The following is a 23,761-nucleotide window of genomic DNA, read 5'->3' as shown; positions in this document are numbered from 1 at the left end:
ATGTAGCATTTAAGATATTTTTATAAGAAAGATGCTTTTTGTGATAGAGACACATCCAGTAAGGCAACACTCTGAATTTCCTCCAAAGATGATGGGCAAAAATCAATCTTTACATTGAGTTTGTGATAAATGTGTGAAAACTGACTACTAGGCTATAAAGTATCCTTTACCTTGACTGATGGCAGAATACAGCCCAAACTGTTGGCACACAAGATACTGCATAGGCAATTACCCCACATTTTCTAGACAAAGTAGGAGATTCCCCCAAATTTCTGTTTCACAGTCAGATCTCTCAGAACTTCTGGGCACGGCGGCCAAAAAGGATGTCTTCACTGATACAGATACACTTTGGGTTACTCTCCAAGGAGCCAGTAAGTTTCTGCCTTTTTATTTAAAACAGAAGCTTCTTTGTCTGTACATCTTGCTTACTCAGGTGAAAATTTTCCCTTCCAGGTATTTGATGGGTTTGAACAGTAGATTAATAATATGCATTGCTAATTCCAGAGATTAACATTAATCAGCAAAGTTCTGATAATATTATCATAGTCACAAACCAAAAACTAAAATTTCCTTAGGTTGTCTTCTAAGTATAAACTTTAAATGCACTTTTCATTGTGCTCATTTGACATTAAACATTTACAGAAATTTGGACTAAATAAAATAAAAGTAATTTGTTGAAAGTTGTTAAATACAAGTGAACTGGGCATTGTAATAGTACATCTGATCCTGACATTTCTCATAAGTTTTCTTATTGTATAAAGTTTACAGATATTAGAGATAAAGTCCCTTTCTTAGACAAAAAGCAGGAAATGATGGGATAAGCTACAGCAATGCATATTGTACAAACTGGCTTGGAAGTTGTTCCCCATATTTCACACTTGTTTAGTTGCCACCTAAAGTTCTGCAGTATATTAATTTTGAATCGTTATACTTCCAATTCTTTCTTTTTAGCCTTTTCCTTTTACATTTAGTTGGTCTCCTCTTATGTAACCTGAGGGTATCAGCCTTAATTGTTTTTCATAATAAAAGTGTCTTGCTTCATATGGTTAGCCAATTCATCCCAAGAGAAGATAAACCATGAGCACTTGCTATTTGTAGTCTTTGCTGAAGTCATAGTGCCTTTGGCTAGTGAAGAATATGAACAAACATATTTGCAAACTTGTTTTTCACTTGAATAGAGGGCCTCAGCAACAAATTCCAAGGGATAGGATGGTTTCAAAATTCCCAATAGTGGTCTCAATCCCTTGGAATTATTAGTGTGACAGACTGAGTCATAAACAAATTCAAAACATATATATGGTCACAAAACATGAACCGAGCATATATGTACTGGACATTTTTATCGAAATCAAGTTGACATATGTATTAATAGGATGTTCTCCTGGATTTTTATCCCATGGCTCTTGCAGATTCCCAAAGTTTTCTCTGCCACTGACACAGTTAACATCAGTAAATGTTACTACCGAATTACTGAACATTTTCACCATGAAGGAGAGGTAATGATTGGAGCATTTTTCCCTCTTCATACTTTCTACACAATGAAGGAAAAGCCACATTCAACTCTACCATATCAATATTTGGACAATTACATACAGTAAGTAATTATTTATTTTGCAAGTTCAGACTTCTTATGATTTAGAGGATATAGTCATTAAAATTTATTTACTGTTTATTTTTTATTGTGATAAATTCACTCTCAGAGTTTCTAAAATATTTTCATCACTTTTAGTTTTCTTTGAGAATAATTTCTTCACTTATGGGGAAAGGAAATGGAAACTTTGACTGTATTCACTTTAGTTTTTTTTCATTTGATTGTTAATGATAACCTTTAATTTTCCATTCTTGTTATGCCACAATGTCTGAATAGATTTCAGTGTTATGATTTCAAGGAAGCATGATTTATTCTAAGCCTGACCTTGAGTTTTGGAAGTCCTGATTGCTTCTGTGATATTAGATGATGTCACCAAGTGTGGTAAGTTCTGAGTATTTGTTGTGATGCTTGAGTGAAAAGGCCATGAGTATGATATGCAGCTGATTCCACAGTTAACAATGTCACAATTAGAATTTGTGAATAATTCTGTGCTTCTTAGATATTTCATCTATCTCATGTTTTATTAAAAATATTTCTTTGATAATTTAATTTTTATTCTCAGACAACTTTCCTGTGTTTACCTGTTTACTCCATTGGTTTGCAGTATTTATTCATATTTTTATATATGTGTCTAACAAGACACATATGGAACTATGAGAGATTCATCTTGCTGTACTTTCAGATATATGAGCAATTAATGTCTGGATTAGTTGTTACAAAAAAAGAGGATTGATTCCTGTAAAAAAAACAGAACTTGCATAAAATCATAAAAACATAAGCTAAATTAATGACAAAATTCAGTAACTTTTTATTATTAAGTATTAAGAGTATGTATTGTATATAGTGTTACTTATGAGTATGGAATAATTTTAAGAGAAAACTGGCTTGTTTTTAGTCATATTCATGTTACAGTATTTAAGGCTTATTATCACATTCATTATTTGCAAGTGTACACATACTTTTGATGTAGCCCACACTTGTAGGTGAAGATAAAACTGGTAGAACAAATGTTTTCATCCTACAATGTGTGTGCTAAGATCAAGATCAGGTCTCCAGGTCCAGCACTAGGATTCTGCAATGCATAAGTCATATTATTGGCCAATATATTTAATACTTTGGTTGACTTATATTGAATCTTTCCATGTCAAACTGAGAATTTTTTCCAGGGTTTATGAAAGTGAATTATGTTCCTTCACATCAAATAAAATTTGGGTCTGAACATAAATATCAAAATTAATTTAATAAAATATATATTCATTTTTACTCTTCATAGTCTGATAAAATCTATGTATCACAAGAATTCAATTCTAAGCAATTTTGTTTTTAGGAGTCTCTATTATTTTATTGAAGTTATGCATCATTTGAGCAATTTTACATATTAAAAGACAAATCAATTTGCCAGAATATTTCTCACATAGATAATATCATTCTGTATTCTTTCTAACATGTATTCATTCCTCCATGTACATTAGCAGTGTATATGGCTCCATTCCTAACTGTATTGTGATTCTGAATTGGCTTCCAATTGATCTCACTCTTTCTTTGAATTTCAGCAATACAATTTTTTAGTACAAAATCATTAACTGGACCTTGAATGCAAACACAATATCTTCATGGCCTTATTTTTATTTTAATTAACTACAGAAGTTCTTCCTTGGTGTTTACTCTGTTGTAACCACTTGATTTCATTCATCCCATTTGCAGCTTTCATTGGCAGTAATGCCTCTTTTTTTTCTTTTTCTTTTTTTTTGACCTCTCTTTTTCTCTGTGTATATTCTAAGGAAGGCATAATCTGCAGAGGTATATTCAATCAAATTTAAAAACATAAACAAAAACAGCTCATAGCATATATTGCAGGCTTTGTTGCATAAGGGCTTTTTGGCAAGTATTCATTGTGGTAAGGACTTATAACTCCTTTTTTCAGCACTGTACGGATGACTTTATTTTATCATTCATCTTATAGTAGGGAAAGTGTGCATCCAACTAAACATTCATATTCCATAACTAATAAGACAAATGTAGACTGGTTTATGTAAAATCTTTCCTGGGACAAATTATAATCTTTCCTATGGAAGAATATTACACCTCAGGTAAATTATTTCATAGAACTTCTTAGTTACCTGCAGTTGTGTGTGTATGTGTGTGTTGTGTAATTTTAAGTCTTCCTGGGCAATTAATAAATGTTGAGTCCATGAAATTAAAATTAGAAAGAAACTGCATAATAATTTGCATTCTGAGAGAATGGAAGCAGTAAATGATACAATCATTTTATAACCTCAAGATAAAAATGATAAAAATAATTTTAACTTTCAAAATATACTTATTATAAGGCATGTGCTGTAATAATTAGATGTGTAAAAGAGAGTGATCAGATCTGTTTTATTGAAGTTGTCTCTGATCATTGTTCTGTGACTATAGATTTTAAGTTCCTCTGCTCTATTTGTAGTGATTATTATTTAATTTTTCACATGTATAAAATTCTCAAAAATCATATGCATCTTTAAATTTTTATGTTTACTTGACTATATAACATCTATACATGAGAAAATGTCATTGATTTTATTTCTCAAGTTAGACATCCTATATATCAATTCTTTACTTCATTTATATTTTTATCTGTTATCCTGTAAAAGTAATATTTGCTAACTTTTGTCATTTCTGTTTGTGATATCAAAGAACTTTATAAATCATTCAAGTAAAAATAAAGTTAATTTCAAAACACATACATGCACTCATAAAATATCATTATAATTAATTTCATAGATATGCTCATGTAGGTACAATAAACAATTTTCCTATACTCAGGCTGCCAGGTTGTTGATCTTTCTTTTCATGTTTCAACACCTCTATTGCTTGCCATCATATTGATATTATTATGACTATATTTTCTCTTTCTTTTTGTATGTGTGTTTGTGTCTGTGATTATGTGTGAACATATGAATCTTTCATGTTTGTACCCACTGAGTCCAGCTCTTGTATTAGATCCTCAAGATTTGGATGTTTGTGAGCTCCCTAATATTGTTTCTGGGAATCAATCTTGGTTTCCCTGGAAAAAATGACACCCTTAATTGCTGAGCAAGTCCTCCTCCCCATCACAAAAATTTTCCTAGAAAATATCAGTAATGATAATATATTTATACTTATAAGCAATTCAGTGCATTGGTCATATTCTCCATAGTCCCCACCTAATCCAGTACACATACTCTTAGCCCATATCACTCATCCTCAATGTTAAGATTTGTCAGGAGCCATCCTAGGACAAGCTAGTAAATAGGAGGCTATCTTCCTGAAATAACTTCACTTTAGAAATATATATGTGTATATATATATATATTAAAGTTCCAATAAGCAAGGCCTAGGAATAAAACATTTTAGGAAAGATTCTGCTGTAAATATGCTTTTCCTGTTATTATTAAACATATATAATAATCCCTAGCTATTTGTCCACTCCTTTGAGCAGATCTCTACAGATCCAGGAAGATGTATTGTCTAGTAGTGATGCAATACAGACAAATAGATGATCTCTTAATTCTTAATGATGGTCTTATAAGACTTCCAAAATTTGTATTGGTATTTATTAAGATATTTTTTATAGTGGGACTCCTATTAGGTCCTTTTCTGATAGTCAAAAGTGCAATGGGAACTCTCCTTCTAACATGTGTCACCAGTTAATTGTTTCTAGATAGGAACCAGACTTTCTAATACTCAGAGCACATTCCAAGAGGTGGTAAAACAGTTAAGCAAAGGCCACAAGAAAAGTACCTAGAATTTATTATAGATATTTGGACACAAGATAAAATATTGACTGAGTTTATCTATGTAAATCTTTATTAATAACTTAATTATGGTTTTGACCTTTCAATGAATCAGTGGAGTTGTGAAAGGTGATGAATGTTTAGGCACAAAATTACTCGTAATGGATATGCATGCAAACATACTCTGTTGTAAACTTGTATTTCAATTTATGATTTGATTTTATGTGTGAACTTGTCATGTATAAGTGCTGAGAACACAGAGAAGTTTCTGAGGAACAGAGCTGAGGAGAATATTTTTTGGACAGAATACTTCTTAGACAAAGAGGAGGAGAAGAAAGAATTTTTTTTCCTTTTGTCCTGGTTAGGATGTTTCTGCTATTCCCGATTTTCTTAGATAGCTTTCATAGAAAACTTCTACAACTTGGAAAGAACTCTGTGATCACTTTTCAAAGTATCCCTTTTTATTGCTGAGATATCCAACTAGCAGACTGAAAGTTAGAGCTGCACAGTTCCAGCCGATATAGAACAAATTCCACATTACTTCATCCTTAGTTGCCAGGAAACAGATGTCAGTCTCCCAAACCAGCAACTTTTACCCTCAGAAAGAGCAGGAAATTATTTAGGATTTTTTAGAAGTTATCATCAGTATGGTTGAAAAGCTAGAATGTCTGGAGGCCCTCAGAATTTAAAGCTACCACTAGAGCCAAGGGAGGCTGCAAGCCTAGATTGGAACCTTGGAACAGGAACTTTGAAGTAGGAAAGCTCACACAGATAGGACTCTCAACTGGACCTTGCAAACCCCTTACCAAGGAAGTGTGTAGTTATTTAGGGTGAGAAAGAGGAGTTGATATTCCCAAATGCCATTAGCAGAGGCTGATATTGGGTACCATCAGCACCTGGGTTACACTAGGAGACATCAGCTCTGGCTTGAAATTGCCTGCTGCTATCAACAGAGACAGATAGTAGGTGCCATCAGCACCTGGTTGGGTTGGTTGAGTACCATCAGTGCCCAGGGTAGGCCAAGAGCCACCAGTTCTGGCTTTAATTTCCAGCTGTCACCAGAGAGTTCTCCAAGTAGTTCTGTTGGGAGCTCTTAGCATCGACCTTAGATCAGGAGCTTCTAATTGTGCTTGTGTTTTGAAATCTGGCATGTCAGTTATGGATGTCCATCAACCAACTCTTGTTTTATTGCCCTGAGTATCACAGAACCCTGGCATTCTAAAAATAGCTTGCAAGTTCTAGAAGTGAGTGAGGATTTAAGCAGAACAAGAGGATAGTGGGCTTGATTATTACTGGTATAAAGACTTTAATTACATTTACTACTAGCACCACCGTTTCTGTAATTGCTTTGACACAAGAAGTTAAGACAGCTACTTTTGTTGATCATTTAGTAAAAATTGCTACTTATGTGTTGAATATACAAGAGGATTTAGGTAAGCATTTAGAAGAACTTATTGATGCTCTTTTCCTATTCAAATTACTGGAAGAAGTTCTGAATTTAAGGGTTAGGAGCCATCTTGAGTGTCATGCCAAATACCATTGGATTCATGTTAGTTCTAAAATTTACAGTGGTAGTCATTATAACTAGGAAAAAGTTTAATGACACTTGCACTGTATTTGGCATAATTATAACACCTCTCTGGAAGTTTTAACAATACATAGGAAGCTTATGAATTTCAAGAATGCTTCTCTGCTGAGCACTGCATACAAAATTACTCATGGCCTGAGGTCAGTATTTCTCCTTTGGTCAAGCTTCAAAAATGGCATGTATAGCTTTATCAGCCCTTTTTTCCTGGGAATCTTTTATTCCTGACCATCATGTTAAAGCTTTTCTTTAACAATATCAACATGTTCACAGACAAAGTACATGGCTTGAACTTGAAAATGAAGTCCCAGAGTTATTTAATTAACAAACTAGCAAGCCAAGGAAGGGTAAGATTGTGCACAGAGCCTTACCAGCCTAAGAAAGAAGTACATTGCATTTGATAATGCATATCCCATGATGGGTAAAAAATGCATTCTTGTCAGAACAACCTAAGACAGGCTCAATCTTGTTAATGTAACAAACAAACAACAACAACAAAAAAAGTGGATATGCAGAGAGCCTTTGGGGCTGCTTGGAAAGAATCTGACATGGGCCAAAGACTTGGAAATGAGCTGCTTGGCAGGAGTATGATATTGGCCAAGGACAAGCAAGTTGGCTTCAGGCAGGAATCTGACATTAGGCTAGAACAAAAAAGTAATATCAGGCTGGAATTTAGTTAGGCTAGAACAAGGAAGTAGGTTTCAGACATGAAAAGGACCTTGTGGGCTTCCTAGAGGTAGTTTGTCCCTATGCAAGGGTAGTTTACAACTATAGGAAGCTCAATTTTGCCCAGGTTCTATGCTTCTGCTGCTTGTCAATAAAAATGTAAAACTCTCAGATCCTTATCTAAGACCATTTCTTCCTTAACTTTGCAATGCTTCCCACCATAATGAAATGGAGAAGATTTCTTAAATTGTAAATTTCCCTTCATAAGACTTGTTATGGTCATTGTGTGTCTTCCTATTCACTAAACACAAGGAAGACAGAACTTGATACCAGAGAAAGAGTTATTGCTTAAAAAGGCAATGTTTTTGTGTTTGAATCAATATTGACTTTGAGATTTTTTTAGGGGGGGAAGGAGTGAAATATTTTAAGTGCTACTTAAAGGGCCAACCAAGGAAGAATGTGGAAAAAAGTGTTGCTTAGTGTAATTTGACCTCTGCAATCCTAGCTCAAATGGACATAGAAGAGATGAATATTAGTGTTTCCCAGAGATTGCTGTTAAAATGTCTTGGAAATGAATGGTACAGTATTGTGCTAGAGTTCAAAGGTTACCCCAAAGCTAAAGTGTAGATTTATAGATTTATTCTATTGTCAAAGCAAATGTCAATACAACTGCTTATTGACACTTGCATGTGATTATTATTATTTAAGCACATGAAGACACTTAAAGAAAAGTCAAAGCTGAGAAACAAAAAAAACACAATGGAGAGAAAGAGGACAAAACAGTACTAAAACCTGCCACTAACATAATTTGCGTGTTCAAACACATACAGATTGATATTAAGGAAAGTATTAATATTAAGAAAAGCCTGCTGCTAAATGGAATAAAGGGAGTGAAAGTCTTTGGGCACAATTCCACCCAGCAATGTTTCTAATTTGTGAAAAGAGGTTTAAGGCCACAAGCCTTGTCTACAGTTTGAGTTTCAAGATACTCAAATTTAGAAAATAAATGAAAGCAACAAGAACTGAAAACTGCTGAAAATTTAATTTTATGAGGGAGTCATTTTCCAGCCCTAGCATGCAACAATAACATGGCAGGTTCAGCCATGTGGTTCCGGAATTAACAGTCAAGGATTAAAGAAAGGGGTTATGGCTTTTTTTCTCTGTGACTAAGGACATCTGTTAAGGCCAGGATTATATCAGGGATGTCTGTGCAAGGGGACTTAGAAGAGCCTTTATGTCAAACTCCAAAGGAGAATCGTGAATTGCCTCATGATATTGAAGATGCCAGATCTGTGGTATAAATTCCCAGGAGCACTGCTTATAGGAAATGGAAGAAGTCCATGAGAAAGAAGTGTTTTGATGTAAACAGAGATGAAAGGAATTAGAGATGGGAAGAACATTTGGATGTCAGACATGGAATTGTAGAGTTTGGAGTTTACTTAGCTTGTTTTTAATCTTGCTTTGGTCCAGCATTTTCTGAGTATGTTCTTTTTTTTTTTCAAAATTAAAATTGTATTGTAAATTCTGTGCCATTACATGTTGAAAGTATGTGATCTACTTTTTTATTTTTATTTTACAGGGGATTACATTGTATGGTTGCATGAACTTCACAAGAGACTTTGAGCTTTGGACTTCAAACAAACTTGAGGCTATCTTAGAGTATGGAAAATTATTTTGCACTATTTTATGGCTACAATCCTATCAGGGTCAAGGAATGGAATGTTGTGGTTTGTACAGGAATGGCTTCCTAGACTATTCTGTTTAGTTGTTTTCTCCATATTGAGTGGCACTATTAGAATGTGTGGACTTGTAGCAGGCATGAGCTTGTTAGAGGAAGTGTGTCACTATGGTGGTTGGGTTACACGTTTAAGAAGAACAAGTGTAGCCAGAGTTTCCCACTTTCTACATTTGATGCCAGATGATTAAGGAGGAAAACACTCAAGTAAATTTTGAAGATCATTTCGGCCTGTATACTGTCATGGTTCCCATCATGATGATAATTAACTAAAATTTTGAATCTGTAAACTAGCCCCAGTTAAAAAGTTTCCTTTATGAGAGTAGCCATGATCATTGTGTCTCCTTCCAGCAATAAAACTCTAAGAAGTATTCCCTCTGATATAGGTGATGGACTTAGTGATGCTCTCCATTTTTCTTGTTGGTATTTTGATTCACTTGAACATTCACAGTTCATTGCATGTTATTTTATTTAATGTGAGATTATAAATATAACTTCCTTCTTGTCTTGAGAATTTATTGTTTCCCTGAGGATATTGCCAATCTCAGGTTGTCAGTTTCTTTCTACTGCTCATGAGCTAAATTTTTAAGCATTGGCAGAGAAGAAAAATATATACAATGAAACCTTAGTGAAGTTCTTTTTCTGTGATCAACTCACTTTGACAGAAGAATTAAGTGATAATTGTTGGTGGTGTGGATTTGGGGCCTTTCAGATTTAAATATATACTTTTCCAAAACAGTTACTCTTTTTTATTGGATATTTTATTTATTTACATTTCAGATGTCATCCTATTTCCCCATTTCTCTTCCCTAGAAACCTGTTATTCTATCCCTCTCCTCTTTTTTGATTTTATACCACTTCAATTATTAAATGGATGAAGAGATGTCTCAGAGAGTAGAACACTCCAAGTGTGAGGAACTGAGTTCATAACTCCCAAAAGAATATGAGTACATGCCTGTAATCCAATGATCATATGGTGGGTAGGAGAGAGAAACAAAAGAATTTCTACAAGATTTCTATGTAGAAATATTAGCATATGTAATAAGAAAATAAGGAAATACAGGAGGCACATATGCTGGTGCATGACTCTATTTCATGAAGTCTAAGAAAAAAGACAGGTGGGTATTTGTGAATTCAAGACAAGCCTGATATCAACAACAACTTACAGTTAAGACATAGACTTATTGTTATTAATAAACCAAACATGGAACAGAGAACTAAGTGAATAAAATGCATAACTAAATAAATACATAAGAAATAAATAAAATATTCTATAAATGAGGCAAATAGCTAGGAATCAACCTGGGGTTGTCTTGACTTGAATTCACACTTTCTGAATTTCAAACAACTGTACATACTAAGAGACAGGCATTCACACAATCACACATGAAAACACCATAAATAAACATAATGATAGAAATATAAAGGGCATGGTGCTGCATTTGTTTAATTTCATTAATTCAGACAGAGAAGCAGACTCTTCTATGCTTTTTTCTCTGACACTGGGAACTCTATGCTGCCACACTCAAAAACATATATCAGAGAAATAGCTACACAGGCCATACATAATGAAATTACCTTCGGAATATGACTTGAAAAAGATACTGTTTTTAAAAAGTGGTTGTGTTGATAATGAAGTATTGGATTTTCTTATGTGAAGACCCCAGAAAGCCAAAGATCTCAAAACCAAAACATGTGCTCTTTGTAGGTAAATGATTCATGCTTTGTAAACAGGATGTATAAAGAATCAATCTATGAAATATAAATGATATATGATTTGAGGTTCTATAAATTATGAGTAGTAATGGTAAAAGGTCTTATCTAAATCTAATATAGTTACCGTACCCATTCATCTATTCATAGTGAATAAATTAAATTACATGCCTTAGAGAATCAAAGTGGAACTATAAAAGTAACTGTACTAAATATCTAGATGTGTGTGATATATATGATCATCTTCATATGTGTTTCTATGCCACTTACACAGGTATAACTTTAAGAACTACCAGTACATTTTGGCTCTGCTATTTGCCATTGAAGAGATAAATGGAAACCCCAATCTTTTACCCAACATATCCCTTGGATTTGATTTCTACAATGTAAGATTCATTGAGAAGGAAACACTTATTAATACATTTATTTGGCTCACAGCTCATGTGCAGAGAAAAGTTTTCCCTAATTACAATTGTAAAAAGAAAAAATTCTCAGCTGCACTCACAGGAGCATCATGGATAACATCTTCCCAAATTGGGACATTGCTTCACCTCTATAAATTTCCACAGGTAAGAGAATTTGAATTGTGGGAACTGAGAGTCAGTACTCTTTGTTCATATTATAAGTGTCTTTAAACTGAAAGAGTGATTGAACAATTATCCAAACATTAAGGTGATACTCAGAAACATGAAGTTCAATACAAATGTCTCTTGCTTGGAAAAGAAAGGTTTGTGTAGTAAATAGAACCAGGTAAGTGCTTGAAACTTACAGGTTTAACAGACATTTCCATAAAATTTAGTAACTGGAATGTTTTTTTTAAAAATGTTCTGTTATCATCTATGGCTTCAGGAGTGAAATCTTGTTTGATGTTGATATTCTTCCTCTTCTTTCCAATTTGCCTCAGATTACTTTTGGACCTTATGATCCTGTCTTGAGTGACCATGGTCAGTATTCTTCTCTCTACCAGATGACCCCAAAGGACACATCTCTTTCACTTGCCATTGTTACTTTGGTGGCTCATTTTAGGTGGACTTGGGTTGGTCTCATTCTCCCTGATGACCAAAAAGGAAATAAAATTCTTTCAGATTTTAGAGAGGAGATGGAGAGAAAAAAAATCTGCATAGCTTTTGTAAAAATGATCCCAGCCACATGGACTTCATATTTTGCCAAATTCTGGGAAAATATGGATGAGACAAATGTAATAATTATTTATGGGGACATTGATTCTCTAGAAGTTGTAATGAGAAATATTGCACAAAGGCTATTGACATGGAATGTCTGGGTCATGAACATTGAACATCATGTTCTTGACAATGCTGATTATTTCATGTTAGACACATTCCATGGAAGCCTAATTTTTAAGCACCATTATAGAGAGAATTTTGAGTTTACCAAATTTATTCAAACAGTTAATCCTAATAAATACCCAGAAGACATTTATCTTCCTAAGTTGTGGTATTTGTTCTTCAAGTGCTCATTTTCTGATATTAATTGTCACATTATGGACAACTGTCAAATCAATGCTTCTTTGGATGTATTACCTAATCATGTATTTGATGTGGCCATGAGTGAAGAGAGCATTAGTATTTACAATGGTGTGTATGCTGTGGCTCACAGCCTCCATGAGATGAGACTTCAGCAACTTCAAATGCAACCATTTGAAAACAGAGAAGGGATGGAGTTCTTTTCATGGCAGGTAATAACATTTCTACTGTATTTTATTGTCTACATTCTGACATATGAGCTTTGCAACCACAGTCTCCTAGGTATTATACAATTTAGTACATCTTCCCCCCAATCACAGAATCCTTTTGTGTTTCTAAACTTACCTAGATGTCAAGGTAGTTTGAAGTGTATGATGTTGTTAGATGGTGTACAAGATACAAGGAGCAAATATGCTTAGTCAAATTCTAGTTCATGTCATAAATATCTATCTCTACAATCTTCTCACAATAATAGTTGCAATTTAAAATCTCATTGCTATATATATTTGTTACAAGAGAAATTAAAACAGGGACATTTAAGTGAAACAATGATGATTTGTTTATATTGCAATGATGTCTTTTAATTAATTTCTAGACATCAGCCCCCTCATGTTAGACTCTGATCTCTTAATGTATTAAAAATTCAAATGGGTCTTTCTGAATTTCAATAAAACAAACTTTTCATAGGTCAATAGTCATTGATTCCTTGCTTTATCTTCGTTCACAATTTTCACATGAAGATCAATAGTAATTCAGAAGCAAAATGGCAATCTGCACACTCAGGTTTTCTCTTAGTCATCATTAATAGGATCTTCATTAATGCTGATGTTCACAGAGGAAAATATGAGCAATAAGACACATTCCAAGATTCACTTTTTACTCTATCCCTTAGGCATAATGTAATATAATATTATGTTTCTCTTTCAGCTTAACACTTTTCTGAAGGGCATTGAAGTGAGAGACAAAGGGAATTTAGATTGGAGACAGACAATAGATGGAGAATATGACATTCTTAACCTTTGGAATTTACCAAAGGGTCTTGGATTAAAAGTGAAAATAGGATCCTTTACTGCAAATGCTCCCCAGGGTCAACAGTTGTCTTTATCTGAACAGATGATTCAATGGCCAGAAATTTATTCAGAGGTGGGTTATTATTGCCTAAATGCATTGTGGTTATATTACTAACACAATTATGTTTTCTGATATAATAATGCTTGACCCAAGTTCCATTACACTTCAAATATCAGTATAAAATACCAGAAAGTAATACTAGTATACTGGATTTTCTTTTTTCTTGATTCAGATCAATGGAAGTATAAAGTGTTGAATAAGTCTCTCATTGTTAACTCATATGACGATTAGGTTTCCTCCATTTGTCACAAATTAGGTATGGGACATCTGGTGATATGAAATATTTAGCTCCAAACAACTCATGTTTTAATCAGAAAAAAAATCTCATTTGGGATTAAAATCATGAAACAATATCAAATAGTTATTTTATTGTATGGTAAAAAAATAAGACAAACATGTCTTTTATAAGAAATATATATATATATAATTTCAAACTCAATTCTAATTTTATTGACTTTAAAAATTTTGTTTTCTTTATGACTTTTTTGTCTTATTAACTTTTGCCTGCCTTTTTTTGGATTTAGGGGTCAGAGGGGTTATTGCTTTTTTTGTTCCTTGTTTCTTTTTTAAGAGATGGGGGGGTAAAGAAAAACACAACTGGCAGAGTAGGAGGTAAGAGGGATCGTCTATGAAGAATATTTTGTTTTATGGTTCTACAAGCATCAGAGTTTACCAAGGATAGAAGCATGACAAGTGGTCATACTATAGACAGGCATAGGAAACTGAAAGAAAATGTTTTTATTCACACATATCAACAACAAACAAAATTATAAACATGGAATTCAGGAAATATTTTAAATTTTTCAGTATCTAACCACTGTGCCATAATTTTATCAGGAAGTCTGAATTCACTAATTTTTCAATATCTTCCCATATAATGTCACCAAAAGGAAATAGACAATCAAATGCTTTGGCCAATATGGACTATTTTTCTTTTAAAATGCCATTTAATGACTCCATTAACATCTTTTAATTGTTCTTTGATTCTCAATATTTCCTATCTCATCCAATGGTTACTAATATATTGAAATAAATTACAGAACAACTTGAAGGTGCAGGTCGTTATATTTTAAAACTAATTATTTTAAAATGTAAGAGGGTGCTGATGATATAATATTATGTGAATGTAGGAAGCAATAAATACTAGAACAATCCTCTGTCTTTTTTACAATTGTTACATTTGTACAATAAATAGTGACATTTAAACTTTAACTGACACTTTTTACCTCAGCTAAATTTATTTATATATTTCTTCCTACAAATAAATATTTATTTCCAACCATGATAATGATAAATCCTTTCAAATTGATAATCAAGAATCACAATAATAGCAGAAGTTAAGATACTCAACACAGGTGACAGAAAGTACAAAGATTGGGTTAGACTAGATGGACCCCGTGCCCTTCTATATCATGACCCTAATCACTAATGCTTCTCAAACTTGTCCTAAACTCATTAAGGCTAAAAGTTATTTAACACTATGATAATTCTCAGACCAAAATTTAAACACATTTGCTTTCTCAAGGACATAATCTTTTATATCTTCTTTTTTTTACATTTTTTTTAACTTTTTATTAGTCGTTTTATTTTTTTAATTTCAAATGTTAGCAATTAATGTGATGTGTTGCTTTTACATATTCTAATTGTATTTGTGTTTTGATATCCAGCTTGTCAGTGATGAAGGTCTATCAACTAGCCTTTGATTTAGTGCCCTGAGTATAACAGAACCTTGATATTCTAAAAATAGCTTGCAAGTACTGGAAGAATGAGTCAGGATTTAAGCTGAACCAAGTGGGTACTGATCTCGATTATTGCTGATATAATGGATTTAATTACATTAATTGATAGCACCACTGGTTCTGCAATTTCTGTGACAGAAGTTAAGACAGCTACTTTTGTTGATCATTTAGTAAAAATTATTACTAATGTGTTGAATATACAAGAGAATATAGATAGTCATTTGGAAGAATGAATTGATACACTTTATCCTATTCAAATTATTGGAAGGAGGTTCAGAATTTAAGGGTAAGGAGCCATCTTTAGTCTCATGCCAAATACCATTGCATTCATGTTAGTTCTAAAATTTGCAGGAGTAGTCATCATAATTAGTAAGAAGTTTAATAATATTTGCAATGTATTTATCATAATTCTAACACTTCTCTGGAAGTTTTAACAATACATAATGAGCTCATAAATTTAAAGAATGCTTTTCTGCTGAGCATGGATGTGGTAAATACTGCATACAAAATTATCCATGGCCTGATGTCAATATTTTTCTTTTGGTCAAGCTTCAAAAATGGCATATATAGCCTGATCAAGCTAGCCACTTTTGTCCTGAGAACACTTTTATTCCTGCCCACCATGTTAAAGCTTTTCATTAACAACATCAACATGTTGGCAGCCAAAGTACATGGCTTGAACCTGAAAATGGAACCCCAGAGTTATTAAATTAAGAGACTGGCAAGCCAAGGATGGGTAAGATTCTGCACAGACCTTTACCAACCTAAGACAGAAATGCATTGCTTTTGATAATGCATATTCCACAATGAGTAAAGAAGGCATTCTTGTCAGAATGATCTAAAACAGCCTCAGTCTTGTTAGTGAAACAAAAAAGGGAGATAGGCAGAGAGTCTTTGGGGGCTGCTTGACAAGAATCTGACATGGGCCAAGGACAAGGAAATGGGCTACTTGGAAGGAATATGACATTGGCCAAAAACAAGGAGGCAGGCTTCAGGCAGGAATCAGACATTAGGCTAGAACAAAGCAATAATTGCAAGCAGGAATCTAAATATTAGGGTAAAACAAAGAAGTAATTTCAGGCAGGAATCTAAATATTAGGCTAAAACAAAGAAGTAATTTCAGACAGTATTCTAATTTTAGGCTAGAACAAGGAAGTAGACTTCAGACATAAAGATGACCTTGTGCTACGAAAAGGAAGTAGCCTCAGATACTTAGGTCATCCTGATAAGCCCTTAGAAACAGTTACCTCGGGAGTGTTCACATAATTGGGTTTAATGCCTTGCTTGTTCTTTGACTATTTGTGCTTATTGTCTTGCTTGTTCTTTGACTATTTGCATCTTTTGTATTGCTATACCCTCAACCTAGAACTGACTTTAATACATGCATGTAATTAAAATGGTATAAAAGCATATACATGGAGGGGGGACGGGATATGGGGTTCTAGGAAGGTGAAATGAGGAAAGGGGATGACATCTGTATTATAAATAGAAAAAATATCCAATAAAAATTTAAAGAAATTTCAAATGTTATCCCCCTTCCTAGTTTCCAGTCCGAAAACTCCCTATCCCATGCCCTCACCCCAGGCTTCTATGAGGGTCCTTCCCCAACACACTTCTACTTTTGCCTCATGGCCCTAGCAAGAAATCCCCAATCCTTGGCATCAATCTTTCAGAGCACTAAGGGCCTCCCCTCTCATTGATGCCAGATAAGGCCATCCTCTGATACATATGCATCTGGAGCTATTGATTGCACGATGTTTATTTTTGGTTGATAGTTTAGTCCCTGAGCACTCAGGTGGGTCTTGTTGGTTGATAATGTGGTTCTTCCTATGTGGTTACAAACCACTTCAGCTCCTTAAGTATTTCTTCTAACTCCTCGTTTGGGGTCCCTTTCCTCAGTCAGATGGTGGGCTGCAAGCATCTGCATCTGTATTGGTAAGGCTCTCGCAGAGCCTCTCAAGAGACCGCTATATCATGCTCCTGTCAGCAAGCACTTGTTGGCATCAGCAATAATGTCTTGTTTGGTGGCTGTATACAGGATGGATCTCCAGGTGGGGAAGTCCCTGATAGACCTTTCCATCACACACTGATCCACTCTTTGTCCCTGTATTTTATTGAGATAAGACCAATTCTGGGTTAATTTTTTTGAAATTGGTGAGTGGCCACATCCTGCAACCAGGGGCCTTGCCTAACCTATAGTTATGATCTTTACAGGTTTTCTCTCCCCTTTATGGGGTATTTCTGCTAATATCATCAGTGTTGGATCTTGGAAATCTCTTGCTTTCATGGCATCTGGGACTTTCTGGTGGCTTCTGTCAGTTTCCCATCTCCTATTATTACAAATAATCTTTTAAATATCTCTAGGTGTTAATAAGAGTACTTTACCGTTCAGTGTATAACCTTGCAAACTCTGTTTATATGACTTTTCATAAAACCCTAAGCATTAGATAACATTCTCTTATTTTTCCTCAGATCCCTTTGTCTGTCTGTAGTGAGAGCTGCAGGCCTGGACTGAGGAAAGTAACCCTTGAAGGCAAGGCCATCTGCTGCTACAAGTGCACTCCTTGTGCTGACAATGAAATTTCTAATGAGACAGGTAAATGCGAATTTTATTGAAAATTTCCTATTTCTCTACTGGATTCCACAGTATGCTAGCAAATGAAAAAGATCTGAGTAGAAGTCAGATATAAATCTTTTTATTTCTTTTTTAAAGGAATTTAAATATCATAATTCATCACCATCCCCTTGAAATAGTTCAACACAGCCATTACAAATCATTCTTGATTCATATCTTTAATCCATTGCCAATATTCTTATTGGAAGATACAATATTTTCCTCTACTTCTCAAAGATTTTTTATTTCACAGTGCCATTTTACATGTATAATTAAAGTATCAATGATAGTTTTTCAAAATGTTTTTCAATGATTTTTAAGAACCATATAAGGTTCAGATCTGTTGTACCTTCATAGTGATTATTAACAGCTCATTTCTCATTTTTAGTTGTTTGAAAATTTTACACAATTTGTTTTCTTTACATGCTCTACTCACACTCCTCACAGGTTATATACCCCTACCCTTTATCCAAAAATTTGTAATTAAATTATCTAACACAGTTCATGATACTCATCTATACTTATGTGTGTGCATGTAACTTAATGGTGGTTAACTAAGCAGGTGTTGCACGCTGAAAAAGAAAACTGAATATCATCCCACTAGCTATCAATTTCTAATACCTCTTTTCCTGGGAAAGGAGGTATCTTCATGGCTACCTCCATTATCTATGCTTAAATTTGGTCTGAGTTAAGAAGGCATGCATCTAACACATTTTCTTATGTGTTATGAATTTGTGAGAACTATTTCTCTGTGTTTGGAAAACAGTGTTATTTTGTATTCTTGTATACAGTGAAGGTCTTATTAACTTTCTGGCTTCTCCTGAATTAGAGTTTTACAGAACATATTATTTTGTTACTGGACCCATTAGGATAGATTAATGTCTATGGTATTTTAGGGAGTGGTGTGTGGCTAGGGACTGGCTTTAGGTTGTATAAGTCCATGTGACATCTAGTCTCTTTTTTTTTCTCTTTCTTTCTCTTTTTATGGCTCTCCCTTACTCTATAATGAGCTTTTGTTTTACAACACTCTAACTGCATAATGTTGGTTTTCCTGGGACCTGCTCTGTAGATTGACCTTGAACTCAAAGATCTGCATGTCTCTGTCTCCAGAATGATGAGATGTGATGCATGTATTATCACACCTGGATTTAAACTTTCTTTTACTTCGAGCTTGCACTGGCACAGGCTGGCCTTTAATTCACAGATCTATTTCTCTTTGTCTCCTGGGATTAAAGGAATATACCACCATGCCTAGTCCTAAGCTTTTCATGGCCACTGTTCCCCATGGTATGGGTCAAAAGCCTGTGCCTTCTAGTCTCAGAATCTATATCACAAGTTCGAACTCTATTTCTGAATTTTAGTTCATTCCAGATTAAAACTCCAATGCATTCGCTGTTTAACTGCAAATACAAAAAATACTTTGGTTGGGTGAGATCCTGTACAAAGATCAGTACTCTGTTATCTCTCTCCTTGAAACTAGGCTTCAGCTTCATTTCATTTTCTGGTACCACTTTATTTTTATTTGAACCATATGTTTTCTATTTTTCCCTTCTAACTTTTCAATACTTGTATGAAAATGCTCTGTATGAGTCTTAGCCAGAAATCTAATTCTCTGTTTAGTTTTTTGAGGACTTCCTTTTTCAATTCAGTTAATATAAATCTCCTTATATTATCCTCAGTTAGGCTCTTTAGACAAGAGCAAAATGCAGCCACATACTTCACCAAAATATCTCAAGAGCAGTCCCATATAGAAATTCGTCTCCTCAGAAACTTTTAGAACCAGACTTTCATATTTCAAATTACCCTAAGCCACAAAGTTTTCAATGTTAAGACAAGGATAGTCCATTAAGCCCCACTTAAACATTCAACTTCTTTCCAAGTGAAAAATCTCAAAATCCACCTCCTTTCAACTAAAAATGTAGTCAGCCCTATCTTATAAATATCCCACTCGATGTACTAACTTATGCTTTATTTAGGGTTTTACTGCTGTTAAAAATCACTTTCACAAAGTCAGCTTTTATAAGGACAACATTTTATTGGGCTGGCTTACAGATTCAGAGTTTCAGTAAATTATCCTGAAGGAATGAGAATGACAGCATCCCAGTAGGCATGGCACAGGAGGAGCTGGGAGTTTTACATTTTCAGGTGAAATATTCTAAAAAAAGACAGACTTCCGGGTATCTACGAAAAGGGTCTTAAAGCCCACTCCCACAGTGATATTCTTTTCTCAACAAGGCCACACTTAAAAATTGTGCCACTCTCTCTGCCAATCATATTCAAACTACCATGCCACCATAATGTTATTTATAAATCTTGAAGAATCAATTTTATGCTATTCATAAAATTTACAAAATTTCAAAAAAATTCCAGATCAGAGTATTATAATTTCTTTTCAAAAGTCTCTCACAATTTCTAAGGATATTCAATCTAAGTCAAAATTAATTCTTGCTTCAAATGTCATGAAAACATATTATTGGGTGGTTTCTGAGCACTATATAATGTAGTAGTGCATCTCATAAACTCCAGCAGAGAGGAAGACATTTAAAAATGCAAGGATTTTGGGAAGATAATTAAATTTAAGATTGACATATAAGAAAGCATTGTGTCAAAAAATTTGCAAAAAAAAAATACTTCCTCTAATCTAGATTTCCCATGTTTAAGTTATAAAGGATGTGTGAATTACGAGTATTATCAGGGCCAGAATAGGTTTTTGTTTTGTTACTTAGTATTCTAGTTACTTTCAAAAGAGGTACAGTATTGTGAGTAAAGACAGAGAAATATTGTTAAGAAAAGCGTACAAAGACGTATAAGTATTACAATTTGAATGACAATCATGAAGGTTGTTAAGGAATTTACTGGAAGATGATAGATACCTGAAAAATACAGTACTATACTTTAAAAAGTTAAGGCTTGGAACTCTACACATTTCTTCCCACTGAAGCCATTCCCAGTAGTACATACACTGGCAGTACTAAATGGACTCTCTGGCTACAAAAATGTAAATGGTAGAGATAAAGAGCATGAGAAATTGTGAGTAAAAACTTAGAAAATGGAAGGTGTGTGATGGTACTAGTTAGAGATTGGATCAAATCCTATTATAGATGGACATAAATATGGAAAGAAATATGTAAGCAACAAGGTGCAGTTTATAAATCTAGAATTATGCATACCGGTATACTAATTGCTTTGTCCCTAAAGGAAAAAAAAAAAAAAGTATGATGACTTCTTTGACAGCCCCTGTAGTAAGAAATGTCTCAGAATAAAAGAAATCACCATAGGCTGGACTCCTGATCTCATGATAACCTATATTTCTGACTAGATGTAGACCAGTGTGTGAAGTGTCCAGAGAGTCATTATGCAAATAGAGAAAAGAACATTTGCTACAAAAAATTTGTGAGCTTTCTGTCCTATGAAGATCCCTTGGGGATGTCTTTAGCCAGCATAGCTTTGTGCTTATCTGCACTCACTGCCTTTGTTATAGGAATCTTTGTAAAACACAGAGACACTCCTATTGTCAAGGCCAATAATCAGTCTCTGAGTTACATTTTGCTCATCATGCTCACATTTTGTTTTCTATGTTCTTTGAACTTCATTGGTCAGCCCAACACAGCTGCCTGCATCCTTCAGCAGACCACCTTTGCAGTTGCTTTTACTATGGCTCTTGCCACTGTGTTGGCCAAAGCTATTACTGTGGTCCTTGCCTTTAAGGTCAGATTTCCAGGGAGAATAATAAAATGGCTAATGATATCAAGGGGACCATACTACATCATTCCTATCTGCACTCTGATTCAACTTCTTCTGTGTGGACTATGGATGGCAACTTCTCCACCATTCATTGACCAAGATGCTCATACTGAACATGGACACATCATCATTTCATGCAACAAGGGCTCAACTGTTGCCTTCCACTCTGTCCTGGGATACCTCTGTTTCTTGGCCCTTGGGAGTTATACCATGGCCTTCTTGTCTAGAAATTTGCCTGATACATTCAACGAATCCAAATTTCTCTCATTCAGTATGCTGGTGTTCTTCTGTGTCTGGGTCACCTTTCTTCCTGTCTACCACAGCACTAAAGGGAAGGTCATGGTGGCTATGGAAGTGTTTTCTATCTTGGCTTCCAGCACAGCACTCCTAGCCTTCATATTTGGTCCAAAGTGTTACATTATATTGTTGAGACCAGAGAAGAATGCATTTAATCATATCAGGAAAAAAACATATTCTAGAAAGAAGAATTCTCCTAAAATATAGTTGAAAAATAAATTCAGCTTTTATGTTAACAACTTCATAAAATGATCATTCATATATCATTCTAAAATATGTTATACAGTTATAGTATTAATGCAATTTTATCAGGTTTTATTCCTTTACTCAACTATATTACAGTGTTACAGTATGAATATCATTTATTTCCCCTGTTTGAAAACCACATTTGCCCTGGTGATTCAACTTTTCTGAGTTTAAGGCTTGTTGGCTCCATTCCTGGATCATGTCAAATATTGGTTTCCTTTCTTAACATAAACTCTTCCTTTTCATTTACTGTTTTAAGTTTATTGAACTTCATGAGCATTCTTCCTTCTGCCTGAAATAACAAAACATTTAGTTTGAAAATTCATTAGAATATAATTTCTTATTGTCTATTAATTAGTCTTGCTAAAAACTTAATTGCCATATAAGTAGCATGTAAGTTTATTATATAACCAATTTTCAAGATACCATATTTCAAAACGAACAACATGATATATGTAAAGCTCTCATAGCATTCATTTAATTTATAATGGCCTTTATGAATTATGTGTTCATATTGAAAAGCAACAGCTGGTAAAATTTAAATGTAATCTTTCATAATGTAATAGCATTCTAGTTGGTGGTGTTATGTTTTATATATTAACTTAGTACAAAGCTTCACTTAGAAATGTATTTTATTACCCAAAGTGTTACCAAAGTGTTAACCATAAAAATCCACCTAAATCCCATATTCATAGTTTGACAAAATTTGAGACATGTCCAGCTGTGTGAAAGGTAGCTGATAAGACTCACATTCATTTGAATCTAGACATTTGCATATATTTTATATAGTTTTTACATTTCTGGTGCATCAACTCATCAGAGAACTTACCTTGCTGGAGTCACATCTTGTTCATGTTGAATTTTTCTAATATTCTTTAATATAAGTTGTTCATTTGATTTCTATTCATTTAATTTTCTCTCCCCTAATTTTTTGTAAATTGGGATAAAATAATCAAAATCAAAAATCACTTACAGCATTCTATTCTATTACTACCAATTTCTCTATGATTCCTTATTATTTTATAAAAATAATAGACTTTAGACTTAAAATAATCTTTCTATCCTATAGTTATATGAGAGAAAACAAGTATAAAATTGTTAGAACAATAGCATATGACTTTTCTATTAGTCGTGGTCTATCTCTGCTTTTAACACTATATGCTCGGCTATACCATTTCAAGATTTTCTTGGTAACTTTACTATTTGGCTGATTACCAGATCAACTAGAATTAAACCATGTTTTCATTGGAAATCTATTTAAGTATTCCCAGTAGCAGAAATACCATGAGTCTTGGAGGGAAACAAAAACTTCCCATATTACTAAAATAAACATTGTCACACCCATATCTAATGGGAACCCTAAAGTCAAAAACCCAGTTCAGCTGTTTGACAAAAGTCCAGTATAGCAGACCTCCATGTTACAATCATGATCACTGTGTTTCAATTTTGTTCTTGATCTCC

General features: G+C 34.0%; 1 protein-coding gene across 1 annotated transcript; it reads left to right on the top strand.

Annotated features, from left to right (window-relative positions):
* The first annotated feature begins 1,373 nt into the window (after positions 1–1,373).
* Positions 1,374–22,261, top strand: LOC114620343 (vomeronasal type-2 receptor 116-like). The gene is made up of 6 exons (XM_028766438.1): positions 1,374–1,594; positions 11,320–11,614; positions 11,950–12,741; positions 13,457–13,672; positions 17,872–17,995; positions 21,333–22,261. The coding sequence occupies exons 1-6, from the start codon at positions 1,374–1,376 to the stop codon at positions 22,259–22,261; spliced, it is 2,577 nt and encodes an 858-aa protein (XP_028622271.1).
* Positions 22,262–23,761: the final 1,500 nt, after the last annotated feature.

This window comes from Grammomys surdaster, unplaced genomic scaffold, assembly GCF_004785775.1.
Source record: "Grammomys surdaster isolate TR1022 unplaced genomic scaffold, NIH_TR_1.0 168, whole genome shotgun sequence".
NCBI lineage: Eukaryota > Metazoa > Chordata > Mammalia > Rodentia > Muridae > Grammomys > Grammomys surdaster.
The sequence above is the reverse complement of the archived record's forward strand: the minus strand, read 5'-3'. Positions and strand labels throughout refer to the sequence as shown.